General features: G+C 48.4%; 1 protein-coding gene across 1 annotated transcript; it reads left to right on the top strand.

Moving 5' to 3' along the window:
- Positions 1–272: 272 nt before the first annotated feature.
- On the top strand, positions 273–15240 carry Cd300lf (CD300 molecule like family member f). Its single transcript, XM_052195408.1, has 7 exons — positions 273–457; positions 5444–5782; positions 7781–7910; positions 11545–11702; positions 13673–13695; positions 14036–14179; positions 14575–15240. The coding sequence occupies exons 1-7, from the start codon at positions 415–417 to the stop codon at positions 14746–14748; spliced, it is 1011 nt and encodes a 336-aa protein (XP_052051368.1). The 5' UTR covers positions 273–414; the 3' UTR covers positions 14749–15240.
- Positions 15241–21085: the final 5845 nt, after the last annotated feature.

Raw genomic sequence — 21085 nt, forward strand, 5'->3', positions numbered from 1 at the left:
CTCCCTCTGTTCCCCCCATTCCAGCCTCTCTGTTCCAGAGGTTCGCTTCTGGCACCCTTCAGCCTATTGAAGCTCTGGCCTTCTGGGCTCCAGCAACTCTAGCTCTAGCTGAAGCGACCCAGAATCACCGGACCTGCATATACAGAGTAGGAGGCCCCAGTTCTCTCTCCAGAGAAGTCGTCTGGTGCTGAGGAGGACGATGTTCCTCAAGCCCTTTTCACAAGCCTGACTTCTTGCATTCTACTTCTCTCCTCACACCTCCTTCCTCTTTTGGTTTTATTTGCCAGCGGGAAGTGGCAAAAGGAGGAAGTGCCCGGTGAGAGGGAGGGAAGCCAGAGGCCCAGGAGACGTGGGAGTGGAGCATGCAGCCTGCTCTTGCTGGCAGGCTCCACCAAGGTGGCTCGGTGTGAGAAGATGCAGTTGTCGTTGCTGGTCCCCTTCCTCCTCTGGATCTCAGGTGAGCATGCTCAACAGGCAGCCAGAGGAAGCAGCTGCCCAGCAAGAAGGCATCTTCGGTCCACTACCCCACTGCTGTGGTGCCGTTGTGGCAGAAATATTGAGCTCTTAAGCTCTGTCCTAGGCACAATTCTAGACTACTGCAGGACTGGTCAGACAGACTGGTCTACTGCACAGTGGCCAGACACACAGATGGGCCTCATCAGTCTTTGAAAGACAGGAGAGCTCTGGTTGCTCAGGAGAATGTCTGATGAGGCTGGATTGTCACTGTGTGATTGTGTTCCAGAAAGGGAAGGAAGGCTTTGGGGGGAGAAATGATTGTGGGGACAGGTCGCTGAAGGGAAAAAAATGCTGCCATTCAGAACTGACGGAGGGGTGATGCGTGGCAACCAGGAGAGAAGGCGCTATCAGAAGTGGCCGCGGACTGAAAGGTGAAGAGGGGACAGGGGACAAGGCCACAGACAGAGGGCTGACAGTGCTTTCCTGTGTTTTGAGATGGAGGAGGGGAGGTACACTCTAAGTAGCCAAGGCTGGCTGGCCCTCTAACTAGTGATCCTTCTGCCTCCCATCTACCTCCAAAAATATTCATAATACGATTTATAACAGTAGCAAAATTACAATTACAAAGTAGCAACAAAAATAATTTTGTGGCTGGGGTGGGGGTCACCATAACATGTGGAACTGTGTTAGAGTGTGGGTGCAGCATTAGGAAGGTTGAGAAGCACTTGCTTGAGTTAGTATGTGCTGAGTTAGACCGCAGAAGGGGGCTTTCTGGTACTGGGATACAGTTTTGATCTGAAAGAAAGAGAATTTACTCTTGAACACAATGATGCACACCTTTCCTCTCTCTTCATTTGGAAGACAGAGGCAGGTGAATCTCTGTGAGTTTAAGGATGACCTCGTCTACATAGCAAGTTCCAGGCTAGTCAGGGTGCAGGGTGAGACAGACCGTCTTAAAATAAATAGCACCAAATCCTGAGTTCTTAGTGTTCTTTTCATGTGTACATATCACTTACTTAGATTCTTGTCTTCTTTCCGTCTTTCTCCCCCATTTTTACTGGTCCCCTTTTCCTCCCTAAATACCCTCCTCTGCTTCCTGCTTATTTTATTTCATTTTTTAAAATCTGGAGTTTGTGTAGGAGAGAAAACATGTGATATTTGCCTTTCTGAATCTGTGCACTCTCTTTAACAAGATGGCCTCCTGTTCAATGTCTTTCCCTGCGGGCAACATTGTGTAGTTATGTGTCATCTCCTTTGTCTATTCACCTGTCAGCGGACTTTGATTCGTGGCTGGGTTATTGCGGCTAGCGCTGAGGTAAACACAGGTACACAGGTACTCTAGTGCAGTGGTTCTCAACCTGTGGGTCATGACCCCTGTGGCAAACCTCTATCTCCAAGGATATGTGATTCATAACAGGAGCAAAATGATGAAGCAGCAATGAAAACGATTTTATTGTTGGGGGTGGGTGGGTCACCATGACGTGAGGAACTGTTAGGAAGGTTGAGAACCGCCGCTCTAGGGCCTGCCGAGTTAGACCACTGAAGAGGGGCTTCTTGCTTTGTATTCTGGTGGTTTCCACTGTGCCCCTAAGCTTCTCTTCTAGGCTTAAAGTATTTTTAGCAGATGGCTTTCAATTTCGTATCCCTTGAGCAGGACATTTCTCAGGGCTCTAGAGTCTTATAGCGAAGTGTGTATTCAGCTTTTGTATTTAGACATTGACATTTCAAACATGGGGGATGAAGTGATGGCTCAGCAATTAAAAAGGCTTGATTTTTTTCCCCCCAGAGGACCCGAGTTCTCACAACCACCTGTCACTCCAGCTCTGATGTCCCTTTTGGGCTTCATGGGGATCTGTAATCATGTGCACATACCTATAAGCACATACTCATACACATATACACATAAAGAAAGGAAAGAAATTTAGGAATAGTAAGACCCTGGACTGAGACAGAGACAGAGACAGAGACAGACAGACAGACAGACAGAGAGAGAGAGAGAAAAGGGGTAAGTGGGGGAGGAAGCATACCCACATGGAAGTCAGAGGACAACTGTGGGAGTCAATTCCCTCTTTCTTCCTATGTGGGTTCTGGGTTCTGGGGATTGACCTCAGGTGGTCTGTTTTGGTGGGAGGTACCTTTCTCCGGTGAGCCATCTTGCTAGTTTTGGAACAAGGTTTACTAACAAGGCAAATGACACCAGAAAATGATACCATGTAGTAATCTCAAGGAAATAGGAAGAAAATTACACAGATGGGAAATTAACTTAGGAAGTAAGGCCGTACCATAGACCCATTGTAACGGTAAGTGTAGGGTGGATTGGTAAGTGCCCAAGAGATTAGGAAAGCGTACCTCTAAAGTGTGCCTGTGAGGGCGTTTTCCAGGGATCAATTACTGGGGAGACCCACGCTGATGTGGGCAGCTTCATCCAGCAGGCTGAGGAGCCAGACGGGATAAGGAGGAAATGACAGTTGGTACAATCTCTCTCTCTCTCTCTCTCTCTCTCTCTCTCTCTCTCCTTCCTCTTTCTCCCTTCCTCCTCTACCTCTGCTTCTTCCTCTTCCTCTCCTCCCCCTTCTCCTCCTCCCCCCTTCTCCTCCTCTCCCTCTTCTCTTCTCGCTATGCTATCCCTCTCAGCCCTTACCACCCTTCTTCCTGATTGTCAGGATGTGAGCCACTTGCTCTGTCACCTCCTCCCTGACACGATGAGTCAGAAGAACCCTTCACTTCTCAGGTTGATTCTGTCAGATATTTTATCACAGAGACGACAACAACAAAAGGCTAACGCATGTCCCAACTCAACCTCGGAACTTCTTTGATAGAGACAAAAGGGAGGGAAGCAGTAACTAAGTAGAGGCCTCTGCCTCACAAGGACAGACGGCACACGTAGTGAAAGCACGTGGTCAGCATAGATTAACTGAAGGATACTTCGTAAGTGCCAAGCTACCTTTCCCCTCCTTTCTCTAATTACTTGTGCATGTATGGGCCGTGTGCATTCCTGCGAGCGGCCGCGCATGTGGACGTCAGAGGACAGCTTTCAGGAGCCAGTTCTCCCCTACCACGTAGGTCCTAGGGATCAACCTCAGGTCCTCAGGCTTGGTGGCAAGTGCCTTTACCCTCTGAGCCATCTCGCTAGCTCCCAAAAATTATTCTGGAAAAGGAACATTTCAGGGTACCCCGAGTCTTTCAAAGGTGAGAAAGCAGAAAAAAACAAACAATCAAAAAACAAAAAACAAAAAAACAACAAACCTCTCTCCCCATCAAGAACACTTCGAGGTAGGATGGTGTGAAACCAGAATGGGATGGACTCCAAGGTCAAGGGAATAGCATGGAAAATCCATCTGGAAATCACGTTTGCCTTTTTGGCAATGCAGTTCATGCACACGATGGGACCTGGGTGTGAGGGGCCACAGAACATAGACACCAGAGTCATTCATTCAAGGTGAGTGACTATAGGAGCCCCACTGGAACCTCCACCAACAGCCTCTCAGGGCTATTAGATGTGGCTGTGCTGGACTTCCTCAGAGCGTCCAGGTCTAAGAGTCCATGTCCTGTGGACATGGATCTTCTAATCCTACCTCTGCACACCAGCACAGCATGAGGAAAGTTGTAAGAGGACCTTCACACATATGTGGGTTTTGCACTGGAGAGATGGCACGGTTGGTAAGAGCAGTCACTGTGTTAGCAAGAGGACTTGAGTTCGAATCCCGGTCCCCATCTAAAAAGCCAGGCTGTGGCTGCTCATGTGCTCCTGTGTACTCTATCACCCAGTGCTGTGAGCAGCAGAGACAGGGATGGCTTGCTGGCGATTGCTGGCCGTAGCACAGCTCTAGACGGAGGTGAGAGACTGTCTCAAAAGAAGAAAGCAGAGGGCTTTTAGAGAGATGGCTCAGCCGTTAAGGAGCACTTGTTCTTACAGAGGACTCTGGTTCATTTGTCAACAGCCACGCAGTGGGTCACAATCACCTGTAACTCCAAGTCAAGGGGATCTGATGCCCTCTTCTGGTCTCTGAAGGCACCAGGTTTTCATGTGGCACACAGACATATAAGTAGGGAAAATACCCATACACATAAAATAAAAATAAATCTTAAAGGGGCTATAGAGAGGTGGCTCAGCAGTTAAGAGCACCGACGACTCTTCCAGAGGTCCTGAGTTCAATTCCCAGCAACCGCATGGTGGCTCACAGCCATCTGTAATGGGATCTGGTGCCCTCTTCTGGTGTGTCTGAAGACAGTGACAGTGGACTAGTATGCATAAAATAAATAAATTAAAGAATTCTTTTAAAAACAAACAAACAAATAAATAAATCTTTAAAAAAAGTATAAGGAGGAATAATAGCTCAGGGTACCCGAGCCTCCTCTGCTGTTTGGGAATTCACTCAGCCTCATGCATAACACACACACACACACACACACACACACACACACACACACACGCATCAAACACACACACCCCCATACACATACATACACATAGGGAAGAGTAACTTGTTTTTGAGTCAGAGTCTCACTATGTAGCCCAGGCTAGCTTTAAATTCATGGTCCTCCTGCTTCAACCTCTTGACTGATGGGTTTAGGTGTGTGCAACACCACACCTGGATGTTGTTTATGTGGTGGGCGGAGGGCAGGTGTGAGAGATGGAAGTCATGGTCTCACTCACACTAGGGTCTCTATGTGGTCCTGGCTATCTTGGAACTTGCAATCTTGGTCCAGGCTGGCCTTGAACTTAGAGACTTTGAAACTTTGCTTGTTTTTTGTCTATTAAGTACTGGAATTAAAGCTTGTGCTGCCATGCTTGGCTGTAATTGTTTTCTCTAGAATTTTCCTGGCTTCTCTGACTCAGCAGGATATTGAGGGATGGCAGGCAGCCTGTTTTGGAGGAGGGGTGTCTATCCTTTGACCACCATTCAATTAAAGATGCTTTTGGAATTGGCACTGTGCCCCGCCCTTGGAGGAGGAGATCAGTGGTCTGTGTGTTTGTGTTTTCCAGGCGGCTCCACTACTCAGGAGGTCACAGGTCCAGCAGAGGTGAGAGGTCAGGAGCAGGGCTCCTTGACAGTGCAGTGCAGATATAACTCAGGCTGGAAGGATTACCAGAAGTACTGGTGCCAAGGAGCTTATCGGAAATCATGTGAGATTCTCGTTGAAACCGATGCATCAGAACAGATGGTGAAGAAGAACCGTGTGTCCATCAGGGACGACCAGACACGCTTCATCTTCACGGTGACCATGGAGGATCTGAGGATGAAGGATGCTGGCATTTACTGGTGTGGAATTACAAAATTTGGAAATGATCACATGTTTGAAGTGAATGTGAACATTGACCCAGGTAAGAGGCGTGTGAACATCTCTTTAAGTGCCCTTTCTGGTCTCTCAGGTCTCAGGAATTAGCCGTCACTCAATAGAGCTCTTGCACAGTGGGGGAGGTAGAGTCCTGAAGTCCCATATACCCTTGATTGATTGCTTGGGATTCGAAGAGGCAGGTTCTCTCTACCCCCGCCTCTCCAAATATTTATTTTATGTGCACTGATGTTTTGCTTGCATGTACGTCTGTGTGAGGGTGCCAAACCCTTTGGAACTGGAGTTATAGACAGCTATGAGTCACCATGTGGGTGCTGGAAATCAAACCCTGAACCTCTGGAGAAGCAGCCAGGGCTCTTAACTGTCAATCAATCCCTCCTTCTCTTCTTTTAAATGCCTCCCGACTCCCAGAGATTCCACGCACTTTCCCCTCCTGTTCACTGCACAGCTCCATCCTGAGTCTATTCCAGGAGAGGACAGGGTTGTACCCACCTCCAGCTCATAGGCCAAAGATACCCCTTCCAATGGTTTGCAATCTCCAATCCCTGCCAAGGCTTTCCTTGAGTTCTGTGGAAAGTTTGCCTTGCTCTCTGAGGAGCTCCAGGTGTTGCCCTTCACCTGATGCTGTTCCCCGCCCCTCTATATCCATCCCGAGGGAAATGGTACCAGTTTAGTTCTGGTGTTGTGGTCTAACTTGCAAGGTCTAGAAAAGGCTTCACACACAGTTGCATTACTGATGTCTGCAGTGTCCTGAGGAGCCCATTTGTGCCCATTAATGATGTTCTCTGAGAATCCTTCTAGAGTGCAGAGCTCATGGTGGGTGGGTGGGTGGGTGGTGGTGGTGGTGGTGGCAATGGTGGTGGTGGTAATAGTGGCAGTGGTGGTGGTGGTGGTGGTGGTGATGGTGACAGTGTTGGTGATGGTAGTGTTGGTGGCAGTGTTGTTGTTGTTGGTGGTGGTGGTGATGGTGACAGTGTTGGTGATGGTAGTGTTGGTGGCAGTGGTGGTGGTTGTGGCGGCAATGGTGGTGGTTGTAATGGTGGTGGTGGTGGTGGTGGTGATGGTGACAGTGTTGGTGATGGTAGTGTTGGTGGCAGTGGTGGTGGTGGTGGTGGCTATGGTGGTGGTGACGGTGGCAGTGGTGGCGGCGGTGGTGGTGGTGCTAGCTCAGAGGTCTTGGTGTATAGGATTGGAGTAGTTTCTCTCTTGGGCTCAGCTCAGCCAGCCTCAGGCAGGCAGTACCACATCATAGGGCACTTGGAGGATAGAGGTAGCAGATGCGAGCAGTCAGTCAGTCCACCATCACCAGGACTCCCTGAGGTTCAGCATGGTGCAAACCTTGAGTTAACTTGCTGAACCCTGATAATGCCCTTGGAAGAAGGTTGCCCTTATTATTGAAACTTCTTAATTTGTCCCTACCAATGTGTCCTCCTGACTATTAGGATTTTCTTTTCACTATTAAAAGGATGCTTATTTAGTTTATATATAGTTTATTTATATTTTGACAGCACACATGTAGGTATGTGTCATGTGACCATCGAGTCCAGAAAGGGGCATCAGATACTCTAGAGCTGTAGTTACTGATGGTTGTGAGTCACCAGGTGGGTGCTGGGAACTGAACCTGTGTCCTCTATAAGAACATTGTGTGCTTTTAACAGCAGAGCCATCTCTTTAGCTCCAATGTTAGCTGGTGACCTTAGAAGTTTCCAATCTAGGTTATGTTAGCAACTCTTCAAGCTTCCTGTCTCTTGGAGGGAGGCATTGGCTGAGGCGCCATCACCACAGGTGAGGTACGCAGCTGTTCTAGCTCACCATCCTCCTGGGACTTGCTTCCAGCACCTTCTGCCTCAGAAGCTCCGGCTTCTCTTAGAGACCTAGAGGATATTATAGACCAGCTGTGATTGCTTGCCACCGCCTTGTTCCGGGGTCCTCTGGCTGGGGTGGCTGGGATTCCATCACAGTCTCAGAGCAAGTGCACACTGCAAGTGGGTAACTGGAATAGTGTCCTAATCTATCTTGTGCCAAGCAACCCAAGCACCCATTACAGTGCCAACCACGCCCCCCATCACCTCCACCACCACCATCTCCACAGTGACAACCGCGGCAAAAGAGACCAGCATGTTTACAACGCTGACCAGCTACTACTCTGATGACAGGTAAGTCGTTCGGATGCTGCTGTTCTCTGTAGCCCAGTTAGGCCAAACTCTTCCAATAGTCTCTGAAGTCTCAGGCTCTATTTGCATAGTTCAAAATGCTGGCCCTCCTGACTTGTCTTCAGTTGTCAGGGAGTCCCAATCCTGGAACAGAAGGTGGCTTCTAGGTTTGCTGGATCATTTGTTCATTCATTCATCCGACTTTAACTGGAACTAGTTCATTTCTGGCGTGAGTGTAGTGCTTGGTGGGAGAGAGAGAGTTATGTGAAGTCAGCCAGGTTAGTGTGGCTCTTGTGTGTGTGTGTGTGTGTATGTGTGTGTGTGTGTGAGAGAGAGAGAGAGAGAGAGAGAGAGAGAGAGAGAGAGAGAGAGAGACTCAGGGCCACAGGGATGGCCCTTGGTCCAACTTCTAGGAGGCCATGGAGAACTGTGGAGAGCTTGATCCCCTAGAGCTCTTCAAATAACTGATAAGGGGGCTGGAGAGAAGTCTCAGAAGTTTGGAGCACTGGCTGCTTTTACAGTGCATTCCCAGCATGCACATGGTACTCACAGCCATCTGTAACGCCAGTCCCAGGGGATCCACCCTCTATTGCCTCTGAGGACACTGTACACATGTGCACACACACACACACACACACACACACACACACACACAAGCACACATATTGGTCATAATGGCAGCTATTCAATGATGTCACTAGCCAAAGTGACATCTTTTCCTTTCCTCTTCCTTTCTCTCATTTTCTTTTCTTCCTCACCCGTGTCCCCTAAGCTGCAGAGTTTCCTGCAGCTCAGGGCGACCTTGAACACACTACATAGCTGAGGATGACCTTGGACTTCTGGTCTTTCTGCCTCTGTCTCCTGCTTGCTTTTATCCCAGGTGCTTGCCCCACACCCTGTTTGTGCCTGCCAGGGATTGAACTCAGTTCCTGCATGCTAGGCAAGAACTCCACCAGCTGAACTGTAGCTCAGCCCTCATCTGATGCTATCTTTGACCCTGCCTAGGATCACCCCACGAGGAGGAATGGACGGGTACAAATGTACCCACTTCACAGGAACTGACACACAGCCTAGGTGGCTTCTCAGTGACTCTTGACCCTAGATCTTGGGTAGAAATTTTTTGGTAGCACGGCCAGGTTTATTCTTTAGTAACGAGCTCAGGCACTAGCCATCAAAGAACTTTCTTGAATCTGAGAGGCCTCTTCTTGTTTCTAGCTTTTGGTCTCATAGGGCATAGGGTGGACTTTGTGTTCACCTATTTGCTTTGATAATCTATTGTATGTGTAAGGGTGTTTTGCCTGTATGTTTGTCTGTGTACCACTCACTATGTGTGCCCGATGTGCACAGAGGTCAGAAGAGGACACTGGATTCCCTGGAACTGGAGTTACAGATGGTTGTGACCACCATGTGGGTGCTGGGAACCGAACCCAGGTCCTCAACCAGAGCAGTAGGTGCTCTTAACCGCTGACCAATCTGTCCAGTCTCTTGGCTTTGTTTTCAGCTCTTCCCAAGGGCCCCTATTGATGGATCCTTTCCACAAGGCTTCATAGAAGATTCCCAGTCTTTCTACCACCAGAAACCCCGTCACCCCACTCCATGTTTTGCCCTCTGTCTTGAGGCTTTTGTTTGTTTAGGTTTTGCAGTTCTGAGGGCTGAACTTGGGGCCTCACACACGCTAGCAAGGGCTCAACCACAGAACCACACGCGGGGCCTTCCAAGTGGTTTTTAATATGTAACAGATCACTTTCCTCTTCTCCTTTTGTTTTTTTGCTGTTGTCCCCCCCTCTCTTTCTCTTTCTCGCGTGTGTGTGTGTGTGTGTGTGTGTATGTGTGTGTGTATGTGTGTGTATGTGCATGTGTGTATGTGTGTGTATGTGCATGTGTGTATGTGTGTGTATATGTGCGTGTGTGTATGTGTATGTGTGTGTATGTGCATGTGTGTATGTGTGTGTGTATGTGCATGTGTGTATGTGTGTGTGTATATGTGCGTGTGTGTATGTGTGTGTGTATGTGTGTGTGTATGTGTGTGTGTTTGTGTATGTGTGTGTGTATGTGTGTATGTCTGTGTGTGTATGTGCATGTGTGTGTGTGTGTGTGTGTGTGTGTAGCCTAGAGAACCTCTAATGTTGTTCCTCAGACACTGCATCTTTCTTTTTCACAGAGTCTCTCATTGGATGGTACTCACCAAGTAGTCTAGACTGGCTAACCAGGAACCTGGGGCTCCCCTGTCTTCACCTCCTAGGCACCAAAATTGCAGGAGAATACCATCATGTCTAGCTTTTTAATGTGGGTCCTAGAGGTTGACCTCAGGTCTTCATACTTGAAAATCAAACACTTCATTGACTTGGCCATCTCCCAGACCCCAGATGCTTCTTGTGAGGACTCTGTTTGCATTAAAGCCCATCCCAATGACCTCACTCAGAGACCCTATCTTCAAATACAGCCACCTCTATAGGCTCCAAAGCGACATCTTGTTCCAAGCCTTCCTTCTAGCTTCTAGGTGTGGCAATAATATTTTTAAATTTATATTTTAAAAATAGTATTTTTGTTTTATGTACCAGGGCATTTGTCTCCATGTGTGTCTGTGAACTACACTGGTGTCTGGTGCCCATGGGGCCCACACAAGGGATTCTGATTCCCTGGAATTGGGCAGTTGTGAGCTCCCATGTGCAGGTGCTGGGGACAAAACCTCTGTAAGAACAGTAAGGGCTCTAAACCACTAGCAACCCCCCTCCCCGGCCCCTGTTGGCAGCAGTGCTGGTGTCTCTAGCTGTGTCACTGGAATCCTGTCTCTGTCATGTGACCTCTCCCTATGTGTGTCCAGTCCAAGGTTCTCTCTTTGTAAGGAGTGGTGGTGCATGCTGAGATCCCAGCGCTTGGGAAGCAGAGGCAAGTTACCATGTACATGTCGAGCTTGAAGTTAGTCTGGCCTATCTGAGATTCTGTCTCAAGAATCCAAACCCAACAAGCCAACAACCACACAACAGGAACAAGAACTCAAGCAAAAACAAACACCCAAACCAAATTTCAGATAAGGATCATGGACATTGGGTTTGGCCCACCGTTGTCCAGGTGGTTTTACTTTAACTCAGTCACGATTACAAAGACCCTCCATGCACATAGGTCACACCATCGTCTCTTGGTAAGTACAACTTTTGACAGACGCTCTTCAGTCTCTAGAGAGAACACGCACAGGCTTGGGGAAGCCTGATTTAGGCCTCTTGCTCTACAGTTCTTTTTTTAAAAAATATCTATGTATGTGTGTGTGTGTATGTATGTATGGATGCATGGGTGGATATGAGTCCATTGTAGCTTTCTTCAGACACACCAGAAAAGGGCATTGAATCCCATTACAGACGGTTGCGAGCCACCATGTGGTTGCTGGGAATTGAACCCAGGACCTCTGGAAGAATAGTCGGTGCTCTTAACCGCTGAGCCATGTCTCCAGCTCTCGCTCTACAGTTTTGTTGAGCTTCCACACCCAGTCTTTGAAGATGTTCAGAGTGAGGGTCCCCTAGCTGGAAACAAGAGTTCTGTAGGCCATAAGGTGCTTGGCCATCCCTTGCTATCAGGTGGCTGGGTTGGGCTCAGAGGAGGGAGGCGCAGGCCTGAGTGCACGTGTCCCTTGCTCTTCCAGGCATGGCAGTGTTGACAGTGACAACAGTGGTGATGGTGGCGACAGTGATGGGTTTCTGGACCTCGGTGTGCTCCTCCCAGTCATCTCTGCAGTCCTGTTACTTCTCCTGCTGCTGGCCTCGATCTTCGCTTGGAGGATGGTGAGGAGACAGAAGAAAGGTGAGCATGTCGTCCTCAGATCTACCTGAGGCTGGGGCTGGCTGGATGGTGGTGTGGGCTAACGGCTAGCGCTGCGTTCTGAGATGGCGTCTGAGGGACCGTCCAGTCACGTAGTCTGGGAGAGACTGTGCCAGAATGGCCAGGCTGGCGGAGATCTGGAGCTTGAACCCCGTGTACAGAATCTGGAGTCAGCTGCGTGCTCTGCGCATCTTTGCTCTTCTCTGACCCGCCTCTTGCCCTGTCTCCTAGTCTTGGTCTTGGTGGCCGAGGTAACAGTGGCTTTAGGAGAGCAGCTCACTGTAGGGAGATGTGGTTGTGGAGGAGGTGCTGAGTTCACACGGGAGAAGGAAGACACGCACATGACAGACAGAGGCACACAAACACGCAGACACACGGTATAGGTGCGTGCACATACGTGAGTGGATTTTGTGTCTCTGGGCATCAGGGGCATCGCTGTGACCCCAGATTTTGCTCCTCTCTGCCCATCAGCCCCATCCCAGGCTGGCCTACTTGTTTTGGGTGCCCTTGCTCTACAGGGAAGAGTCCCTTCTCTCAGAATTACAAGACTTCTCAGAGATCACAAGGTCAACCAAGCCCTTTCCTGTCTGGCTTCACTTCCACATTTTCAAGTAATTGTGGAACGTTTCTCAGAATGCTCTTGACCTGAGGTGTTCCCACCCCCACACCTCTACCTAGACTCTATCCCCACCCCCAGCCTAGGAGGCTTACCGTCTCAGAGGACAGACTAGGACTTTTTGTTTATTTGTTTGTTGCAAGACCGGATCTCACTATGTAGCTCAGGCTGTCCTGGAACTCTATACATATGTAGACCAGGCTACTCTTAAACTCACAGCCTCTGCCTTCAAAGTGCTGGGGATTAAAGGCGTGCACCACTATGCCTGGCTACACTAGACATTTTTAAGAAAAAAAATTGTGTGTGCATGTGTGTGTGTATACGTATGTGCTTGCATGTGTTTACGTGTGTGTGTGTGTGTGTGTGTGTGTGTGTGTGCATGCATACCACACATGTGTGAAGATCGGAGGATACCTATGGGGACTGGTTTTCTCTTTCCACTATGTGTATTCTGAGAATTGATCTCAGGCTGTCAGGCTCCACAGCAAACACCCTCCCCCTCCTGGCCATCTTGCTGGCCCGAGACCCTGTTTCTCATTCATCCTTTCTTCTCCCAGAAGCATCGACCATGGCCAAGTTCAAGTATTCTCTCTATTCCTAGGTGTGAGGTCATTTGATACTGAAACCTGAGGGCCACCCTTTGTTTCTTCTTTTGTCTCCAGAGCTGGGCATGGGATGTGGGCAGGGGACAGGGTCAAGGGTAGGAAAAAAAACACCAACTTATAAGATCCAGCAATGTGTCTTTTCCTCACTCACCTCAAAAAACTTTGTCTATACCATGCTGACCCAGCTCGGGCATCCTAACTGGGGCAGAACTCAGCTGTCAGGCAGGGCCAAGCATCTGGAGGGGATAGGCCCAGCTACCTGTGCCTCAAAGCCTGGCTGAAGATGAAGTAGAATTTAGATGGTGCTGGGACAGGGCTGTGAGGGGAAGGACCAGGTGGTCCAGTTGCTAGTAAAAACAGGCATGACCTCGAGGTGACCTTGAAGGTCCCTGGTGGAGGGATAGTCTGGATACACCCAGGATCCTGTAGGGATCTCAGCTCCAGGAGAACAGAGAGCAGGCAGGGTCACCCACTGATCATTTGTACAACGCTATGAAGTTGGGCATAAGCAGGTTACAATCCGTTTCGAAATGGGACGCTCATCTCAGAGATGCCCAGTGTCACAGAGTGCGCCTCCCAAAGGGACAGAACTGAAACCATATCTCTTGTCTGACGTGGAGCCTTATGTGTACCTGACCCCTTCCCTTTCTTGTGCATGTAGGGACCTAACAAGTCTCAGTTATGGGCTCTCTAATTTCATATTTTTCTTTTTTTCTTTTTTTGTCTTTTAGCTGCTGGGCCATCCTCAGAGCAGGTAAAAGTGTCCAGAGGCCAGGCAAAGAGAGCAGCAGGCTTCTCTCCCCCTTTCCACATTCGTTTCACCTCCTGGGGGCCTCTATGTCCAAATGCATCAGATAAGCCGCATAACCAAAGTATCCATAGATTCCAGGACCTACAGGGGTGTTGGGAGGGTGGGGAGCCTAGAAACAGCCAGAGGAAGGGGGTGAGGGGGTCTAGAAACAGCCAGATTGAGGGAGGCCTGGTTAAATAATGGGTTTGGCGATGGGGAGGGGGGCTCATAGGAAAGCAAAGAAAGTAAATCTGTTTTCACTGGCTGATGTCGTGACTCACACCTCGTGTCCCCCAAACCCCAGGTACAGTCTCTGGAGGGTGATCTCTGTTATGCGAACCTGTCCCTGCAGCAGCCCAGAACCTCCCCTGGCTCCTCTTGGAAAAAGGGTTCCTCCATGTCCTCCTCTAGCAAGAACCACCAAGAGGAAGTGGAATACGTCACCATGGTACGTCTTTCATGCGGCTGTGGAGACAGGAGCCTGCCGCTGCCTTGCCCCCTCGGAAAGTGAACTCCATGCCCACGTGGACATGGCGGATGAGGGTGGGGTCTGAGCAGAGTGAGGGGCTTCAGAAGTGTCTCCACAGCACATCCCAACCCCGAGGAACTTGGTCCTAGCACTGGGCAGAGAAGAGCCAGTCTGCCCAAGTGGCTCAGGATCCCGTAGGAAGTGTTTCTCCTGGGGCAGGGGTGGGGGCTCCGTTGCATTGTGGCTGAAGGTTATTTGGGGTTCCTACCTGGATGGGAGACCTGACCTGCCTCCGCTGAGAATTTTTTCTTGTCTCATTGGGTGGCCACTGTTCCCCTTCAGCCTCTCTGACTTTGTCACCTTCTGTATCCCAGGCTCCCTTTCCCAGGGAGGAGATTTCATACGCCGCTCTGTCTTTGGCCGGCTTGGGTCAGGAGCCTACGTATGGTAACACCGGATGCCCAGTCACCCACGTTCCCAGGACAGACTGTGAAGAGACTACAGAGTACAGTAGCATCAAGAGGCCCTTACCTGGGGCCATGCCTTGATGTTGGTCCCTGAAGGCAGCCTGGAGCCTGAGTCTGCACATCTGCCTTGTACCTGCTTCCTTACCAGGCCTAGCTGGTGACTGGAACTCTGTCCATCCATCTCTCATGGCCTGCTTCTCTACTTTGAGCTGGGAGTTCAGCCTTAGGGCGTTCCAGGGAGTTAAGGCTCCTTCTACATCCCCACATATACCCTATGTACCATGGAAGGTATCAGGAAGGCAGGCTGCTTCAGGGATGTTGTGTAAATCGTAGCAACGATGACAATGATGGAAATTAACCTTTATTTATTGTTTCTCATATGGGTCCCCTTGGACATTTTCATCCTCATATGGATAATCCGTGAATTATTTTATACAAAGAAATACAGGTGCACATGTGTTTAAGTTAGGGTTTTGAGATGAGTCTGTTATCCAAGTAGGCCCAAAATAAAACCACAAGGGTCCCTTTTAAGGAGGAATAGAGGAAGTTAGAGAGAGAGAGAGGGAGAGGGAGAGGGTGAGGGAGAGGGAGAGGGAGAGGGAGAGGATGAGGGAGAGGGAGAGGGAGGGGGGAGGGAGAGGGAGAGGGAGAGGGGGGGGAGAGGGAGAGAGGGAGGCAGGGAGGGAGAGAGAGAGAGAGAGAGAGGAAGGAAGGGGGTGGAGAGAGAGAGAGAAAGAGAGAGAGAGAGAGAGAACACCAGAAGTAGGTAGAAGGTGGGGGGGGGGAGATGCAGCAGGAGTCCAGATATTGTACGTCCAGCAGCCAACAATGCCAAGAATCAGACGGGCATCCTGGGCGGGGCATCCAAGAGCAATTAGGCGCACCAGCGTCAAGGCTTGAGCTGAGTTGAATTGACTGTCTACTTTCAGAATTGTAGAAGAATAAAGTTGTATTGTTTTTATTTATTTCTTCACCTTTGGTTTATTTTGAGACAGGGTCCTTACCTAGCCCTGGCTGTTCTAGAACTGTATAGACTGTTCTAGTCACTCTGTAGACCAGGCTGGCCTCCAACTCACAGAGATCTGCCTGCTTCTGCCCAACATGTGCTGGGATTAAAGATGTGCATCACCACCTCCTGTCTTGAGTATTTATAGACATTGGGTTTAGTGCCCTCATTCTGGGGTCCTAGAGATTTTCTCCTTGAAAGACATCCTTGGTTTCTCGGTGCTGTGGTCTAGGCGGAGCAGCTATTCCTTCTCTGTCTGGTTTCTTTTCTTCCTCTGCCCAAGTAAATGCTCCTCCCAGCATCCAGTGTAGTCCTTTTAAAGCTCAGAGCTGATGGCTCCTGCTTTATAATCTCCATGGCTTCTTCCTCTGCCTTTGAGGCCCCAGGGAACCCATGGCCCCTGCTCGCCTTGTGAGCCCTAACTCCATTTACTGCCCCTCATCCCGTTCTATCCATCCCATACCAGCCTCTTCTCTTTCCTTACTACGTGTTCTAGTTTGTGTCTGAAATGTCTCCCAAAGGCCAGGCACTAAAGGCTTGATCCCCAGTCTGGAGTCAGTGGAACCTTTAGAGGGTGGGGCTTAATGCTAGGAAGTGAAGGAGATGTGGGAACCCTGGCCTCTCCACTTTTTCTGTTTCCTGGCCTCTGGGAACCAAGTTGCTTTTCTCTGCCACAAACACCTCACCATGATGTTCGTGATGGCCCAGGCTCAAGGCAATGGAGTCAGGAAGCCATGGATTAAAACTACGAGTTTATAAATTTTCATCTCAATATTTTGTCAGTGCAATGGTCAGCTGACTAACAGAGTAATACTATGCCCTTCCCTGGGCGAGGAATTCATCTGTTTTTTTGGTGTTACATGCGGTCACAGATCCTCATGAGCAATATTACTTTGAAGCTTCTGATGCAAATGAGGAACAAGGCCAGGTGTGGTGGTACACTCCTTTAATCCCAGCACTGGAGGTGGGACAGCCCAAACTCAGTTATACGCCAGCTTTGTCTCAAGGAATAAAGCAAAACAAAACAAGACTCAAACCTGGAATAGGGGGGAAGACCAGCGTTTTGCTCTGTTTGTCTTGGATGGAAGAATTCAACATTGGTTCATCTCTGGACAATGGATGTAGGCTGAAAATGGGGCATCCTGCCTGGCTGGCTGGCTAAACTTTGACACTGTAACACATCATTAACATCTGCAAAGTTCATGCTCTAGTGTAGAGAGGATCAGTTGTAAGCGTATCTGTCAATTAAAAAAAAAAACAAACCTATGGCCAATGAGCTGAGCTGGGAAATAGAAGAAGCATCTGGGGGAGAGAGAGAGAGAGAGAGAGAGAGAGAGAGAGAGAGAGAGAGAGAGAGAGAGAGAGAGAGAGAGAGAGAGAGAGGCAGAGACAGAGAGAGAGAGAGAGAAGGGGGCAGGGGAGAGGAGAGAGGGGAGAGGAGAGAGGGAATTCTCAGAACTCATCAGGGATGAGAAGATTCACCTGGGAACACAGGAGGTCAGAAGCACAGGAGCTGAGGTAACCAGCCACATAGATAAATGTAGGACATGATAAAAGGAGAGATTAGCCCTGAAACACTGAGAAGATGAATGTAAGCCACAGGCAGCTGAGCCCAGGATGGGATAAAGGTGAGATTCGCCCCAGGAACCCTAAGGAGATGGGCATAAGAGGATGAGGAGAGGTAGCTGAACCCAGGTTAGAATAAAAGGGGTAATAGGACAAGTCAGAGAACAAGTGAGGCTTATGGCCTAGGCATTTATTAATAAATACTTAGTCTCAGAGTCATCATTCTGGAGGGAGTGGCTGGGAGGGAAAATAGATTTATTTTTTAACACTTGAGAACTATGTAATCCCCGAAACCACACACATACTGACCCACCCACATACCCCTGACACACAAATCTTATAGTGATTTTAGTAACTTTATAGTTTTGCCAAGACTATTTCTTTCCCTTTTCTTTTTAAAAGATAGTAAGTGACTGGGAGCCCTAGAGACGGCTCCATGGATAAGGGAAGGCACCTTTCTTCTAGACGTCTTAAGTTTGGTTCTCAGAATCCTAATTAGACTGCTCTCAATCACTTGTAATGTCTGACACCCTCTTCTGGTGTCCGCGGACACCATGCTTGTCCATGCACACGCACACACATATGCATATGTGCACATCACAGTTGAATATAGTATGTTCTTTAAAACCATAGCAGGAAAGGGGACAACATTTGAAATGTAAATAAAGAATGTATCTAATAAAAAAGAAATAACAAATATATAACAGTAAATGAAATAAATTAAAAAAAAAGAAAACCATAGCAGGTCGTCAGTACTGATTTTGTGCATGTTTGTATGGAGGGATCACACACGTGTCACGGCACCAGTGTGAACATCAGAATACAATTGTGTGGAGTCCTTTGTCTTTTCCCAACTCTACAAGGGTTCCAGGGTTTGAACTCAAGTTGCCAGGTTTGGCAGCAAGTGTCTTTTCCCCACTGAGCCATCTTGCCAGCCTACACTCTGGTAACATTGAATTGCCTTAGACAGGCTTTGAGAAAGGCATCTGTAAGAAAGACATTGCTGGTTGGCCTGTTCTGACCCCAAATTCCAGCCATCTGAATTGATCACTTTTTGTTTTTAAATTAGGCCCCTGAAGGTAGAGTTGACACACGTACTGGTTTAGCCAATTCTGTAGCTGACAAAGCAGATTCCCTACTGCGATCCTGGTGGAAGCATCTAGATTCTTTGCAAGTTGGGTTGTGACATCCGGAGTCAGGGTCTATGCCGATTTGATTTGTTCCAACATAAGCTAAGGTTTGGAGGATGCTGGGGAGGTTGGAGGGTGGGGAGAAGGAAGCCAGAAAGCATGCAGGAGCGGGGCTGGAGAGATGGCTCAGTGGTTATTAACACTTGCCTTTCTTGCAGAGGACCTGGGTTCAGTTCCCAGCAGCCACAGAAAGGCACACAGCAGCCTGTAATTCCAGTCCCAATGGATTTGATGCCCTCCTCTGACCTGTGCAGGCTTCTGCATACGTGTGCATACATACACTCAGATACACATACATACATACATACATGTAAAATAAATAAGTGTTTTGAAAATTAGGAAGTGTTGGATTGTTTCCTTTGGGGACTTGTGTGCTTCATGTTGACCTTAGAGGACAGAACTTTTAAGTCATCTCAAAAAGATCTTAAAAAGATCTTAAAAAGATGTGTAGTTCAGATAGATGTTGAGTTGATGACAAGTCTTGTGGCGTACACCCTAAACCAATGGCAGGGAGACTGAGGCGAGTGTTGTCTGTGGTGAGTTTGAGGAGAACCTGGTCTACAAGTTCTGCGCCCACCAGGGCTACATAGCCTGTCTCAAACAAATGAACACAGAGGAAGATAAATGACGGCGTGAAGACGGCCACTTTGCCTGGACTCTTTTTTGTTTTGGATTGTTGACTGAATGTGAGGCCTCGTGTATGGTTGGATGTGCTCTTTACCACGAGGTTTTATCTCCAGTCTTTGGTCCGACACCTTGAAAAATAGAGTTTATTTGACACATTAGGCTTAGAAATATCAGATAGCTCGAATCCATTGGTTTCATGGACCGTTAAGATTCTGGAATACGAAGGGCGGATGGAATGGTGAGTCTTTTGTTTTTCCAGCATGTCCACTTTTGTCCGGTGAAACTGCAACTGGTTTTTGGTCAATGCATCGAAAGTTAATTAAACCAGGGAATTGTAAGACAGATACATGCTTTTTCAAGTGTTTTATTCCCACTCCAAACCTCTAGCTTGTAGTAATGTGCCAACACATTTTTAAAGCTTTATTATTTATGTGTATGCATATATGTGTGTGTGTGTGTCCGTGTATGTGCACATGTGTGCAGAGACCTGCAGAGATCAGATGAGAGTTTTGGACACCCTGGAGTTGCAGTGACGGGGGTTTTGAGCCACCATGTGGGTGCTGGGAACTGATCTTGGGTTCTCTTTAAGAGCAGCAAGTGCCTCTAACGGCTGAGCCACCATCCCAGCCCCTCTCCTGATGTTTTTAACATAGACTTAAGGCCTTTTCTTTCTTTTTTTTCACTTTGCCGAGAGGCGGGCCATGCTTTTCCCGTGTGAGCTATGTATAGATTGTGTTGTCTTGTGTTCTAGCCTCCCTAACATGAAGCAACATTCTTGCTACTTATGAAGCAATGTGACCAAACTTCTTCTTCTTCACTCTTACATTTTCTCTCCTGTCACCAGACAGTCTGTCACCCCTTCCTTCTATGTGAGCCTGTCACAGTGATCCATGCCGAACATAGCAGCTTGAGGGAGGGAGGATTTGCTTTAGCTCATGATTTCAAAGCCACTGAAGAACAGACGTCATCATAGTGGCCAGGAAGCAGAGGAAACAGATGCTCAGGAAGGGTTGCAGCTCCAGGTAAGACTCTAAGGACCCCGCCCAGCCACCTGCTTCCTCTGGCCGGTCCACGAGTCCCCTCTTTGCCAACCCCCAACAATGCCATCAGATTGCAACTTCATCAAGGGATGAATCTGTTAATGAGTTCAGAGTCCTCAGGATCCAGTTGCTTCCCCAAAGCCTGCGAGCTGGCAACCAAGTTTCCAGTTCGTAAACCTGTGGCACATTCACATTTAAACCCTAATGAACCTTAATTTGGCAGGGTGTTATTTATGTCTATAAAGTATATATGCACAAGTACCTGCATGCATGTAATGTGCACTCCACGGATGCTTTGTGTCCTACCTAGGAGGACAAAAGAAAGCATCACATCCTTTAGAACTGGTGTTTCAGATTCTGGGAGCTTCTGTGTGGTTCTGGGAACTGAACTCAGGTCCTCTGGAAGATCAGCCAGAGTTCTTAATCCCTAGCAAACTCCCTAGCTCTCGATGGCTTCTTCCTCTTCTTCCTCTCCCTCCTCCTCCCCTCCTCCTCCTCCTCTTTCTCCTCTTCTTCTTCTTATCACAGACTTTGTGTGGATGGTTTTCAAATAATTCAGTTTCACTTTTGTGGCAATAATAGTCCTGTTCACATTGTTATTCCATTAGTTAATACTGTTTCACAATCATTGAGTGTGTGTGCGTGCATATGTGTGTGTGTGTGTGCAAATCAGGGACAATCTGTGAGAGTCTGTTCTCTCCTTTTATCATGTGGGCTTTAGACATCATTTGAACAAAAAGCTCAGGTTTAGTGGCAAATGTCTTTACCCTACTGAGCCGTCCCCCAGCCTCAGTATATTATCTGTTTATACTTTGCATTTATTTATAGATGGAGGAATTCATTCAGTGACATCATTATCATGAACATGTATTTCTGGTGTAGATCAGTGTGGGCCCCTGAACAGCAGACTCTGGCTAACCAAGTGTCTCTGTGAGGACAACAGAAGCGAGTGCCTCCCAGAGAAGAGCGCACGGTGGGCGAACGCGTAG

The sequence above is a fragment of the Apodemus sylvaticus genome, chromosome 10, assembly GCF_947179515.1.
Source record: "Apodemus sylvaticus chromosome 10, mApoSyl1.1, whole genome shotgun sequence".
Classification (NCBI taxonomy): domain Eukaryota; kingdom Metazoa; phylum Chordata; class Mammalia; order Rodentia; family Muridae; genus Apodemus; species Apodemus sylvaticus.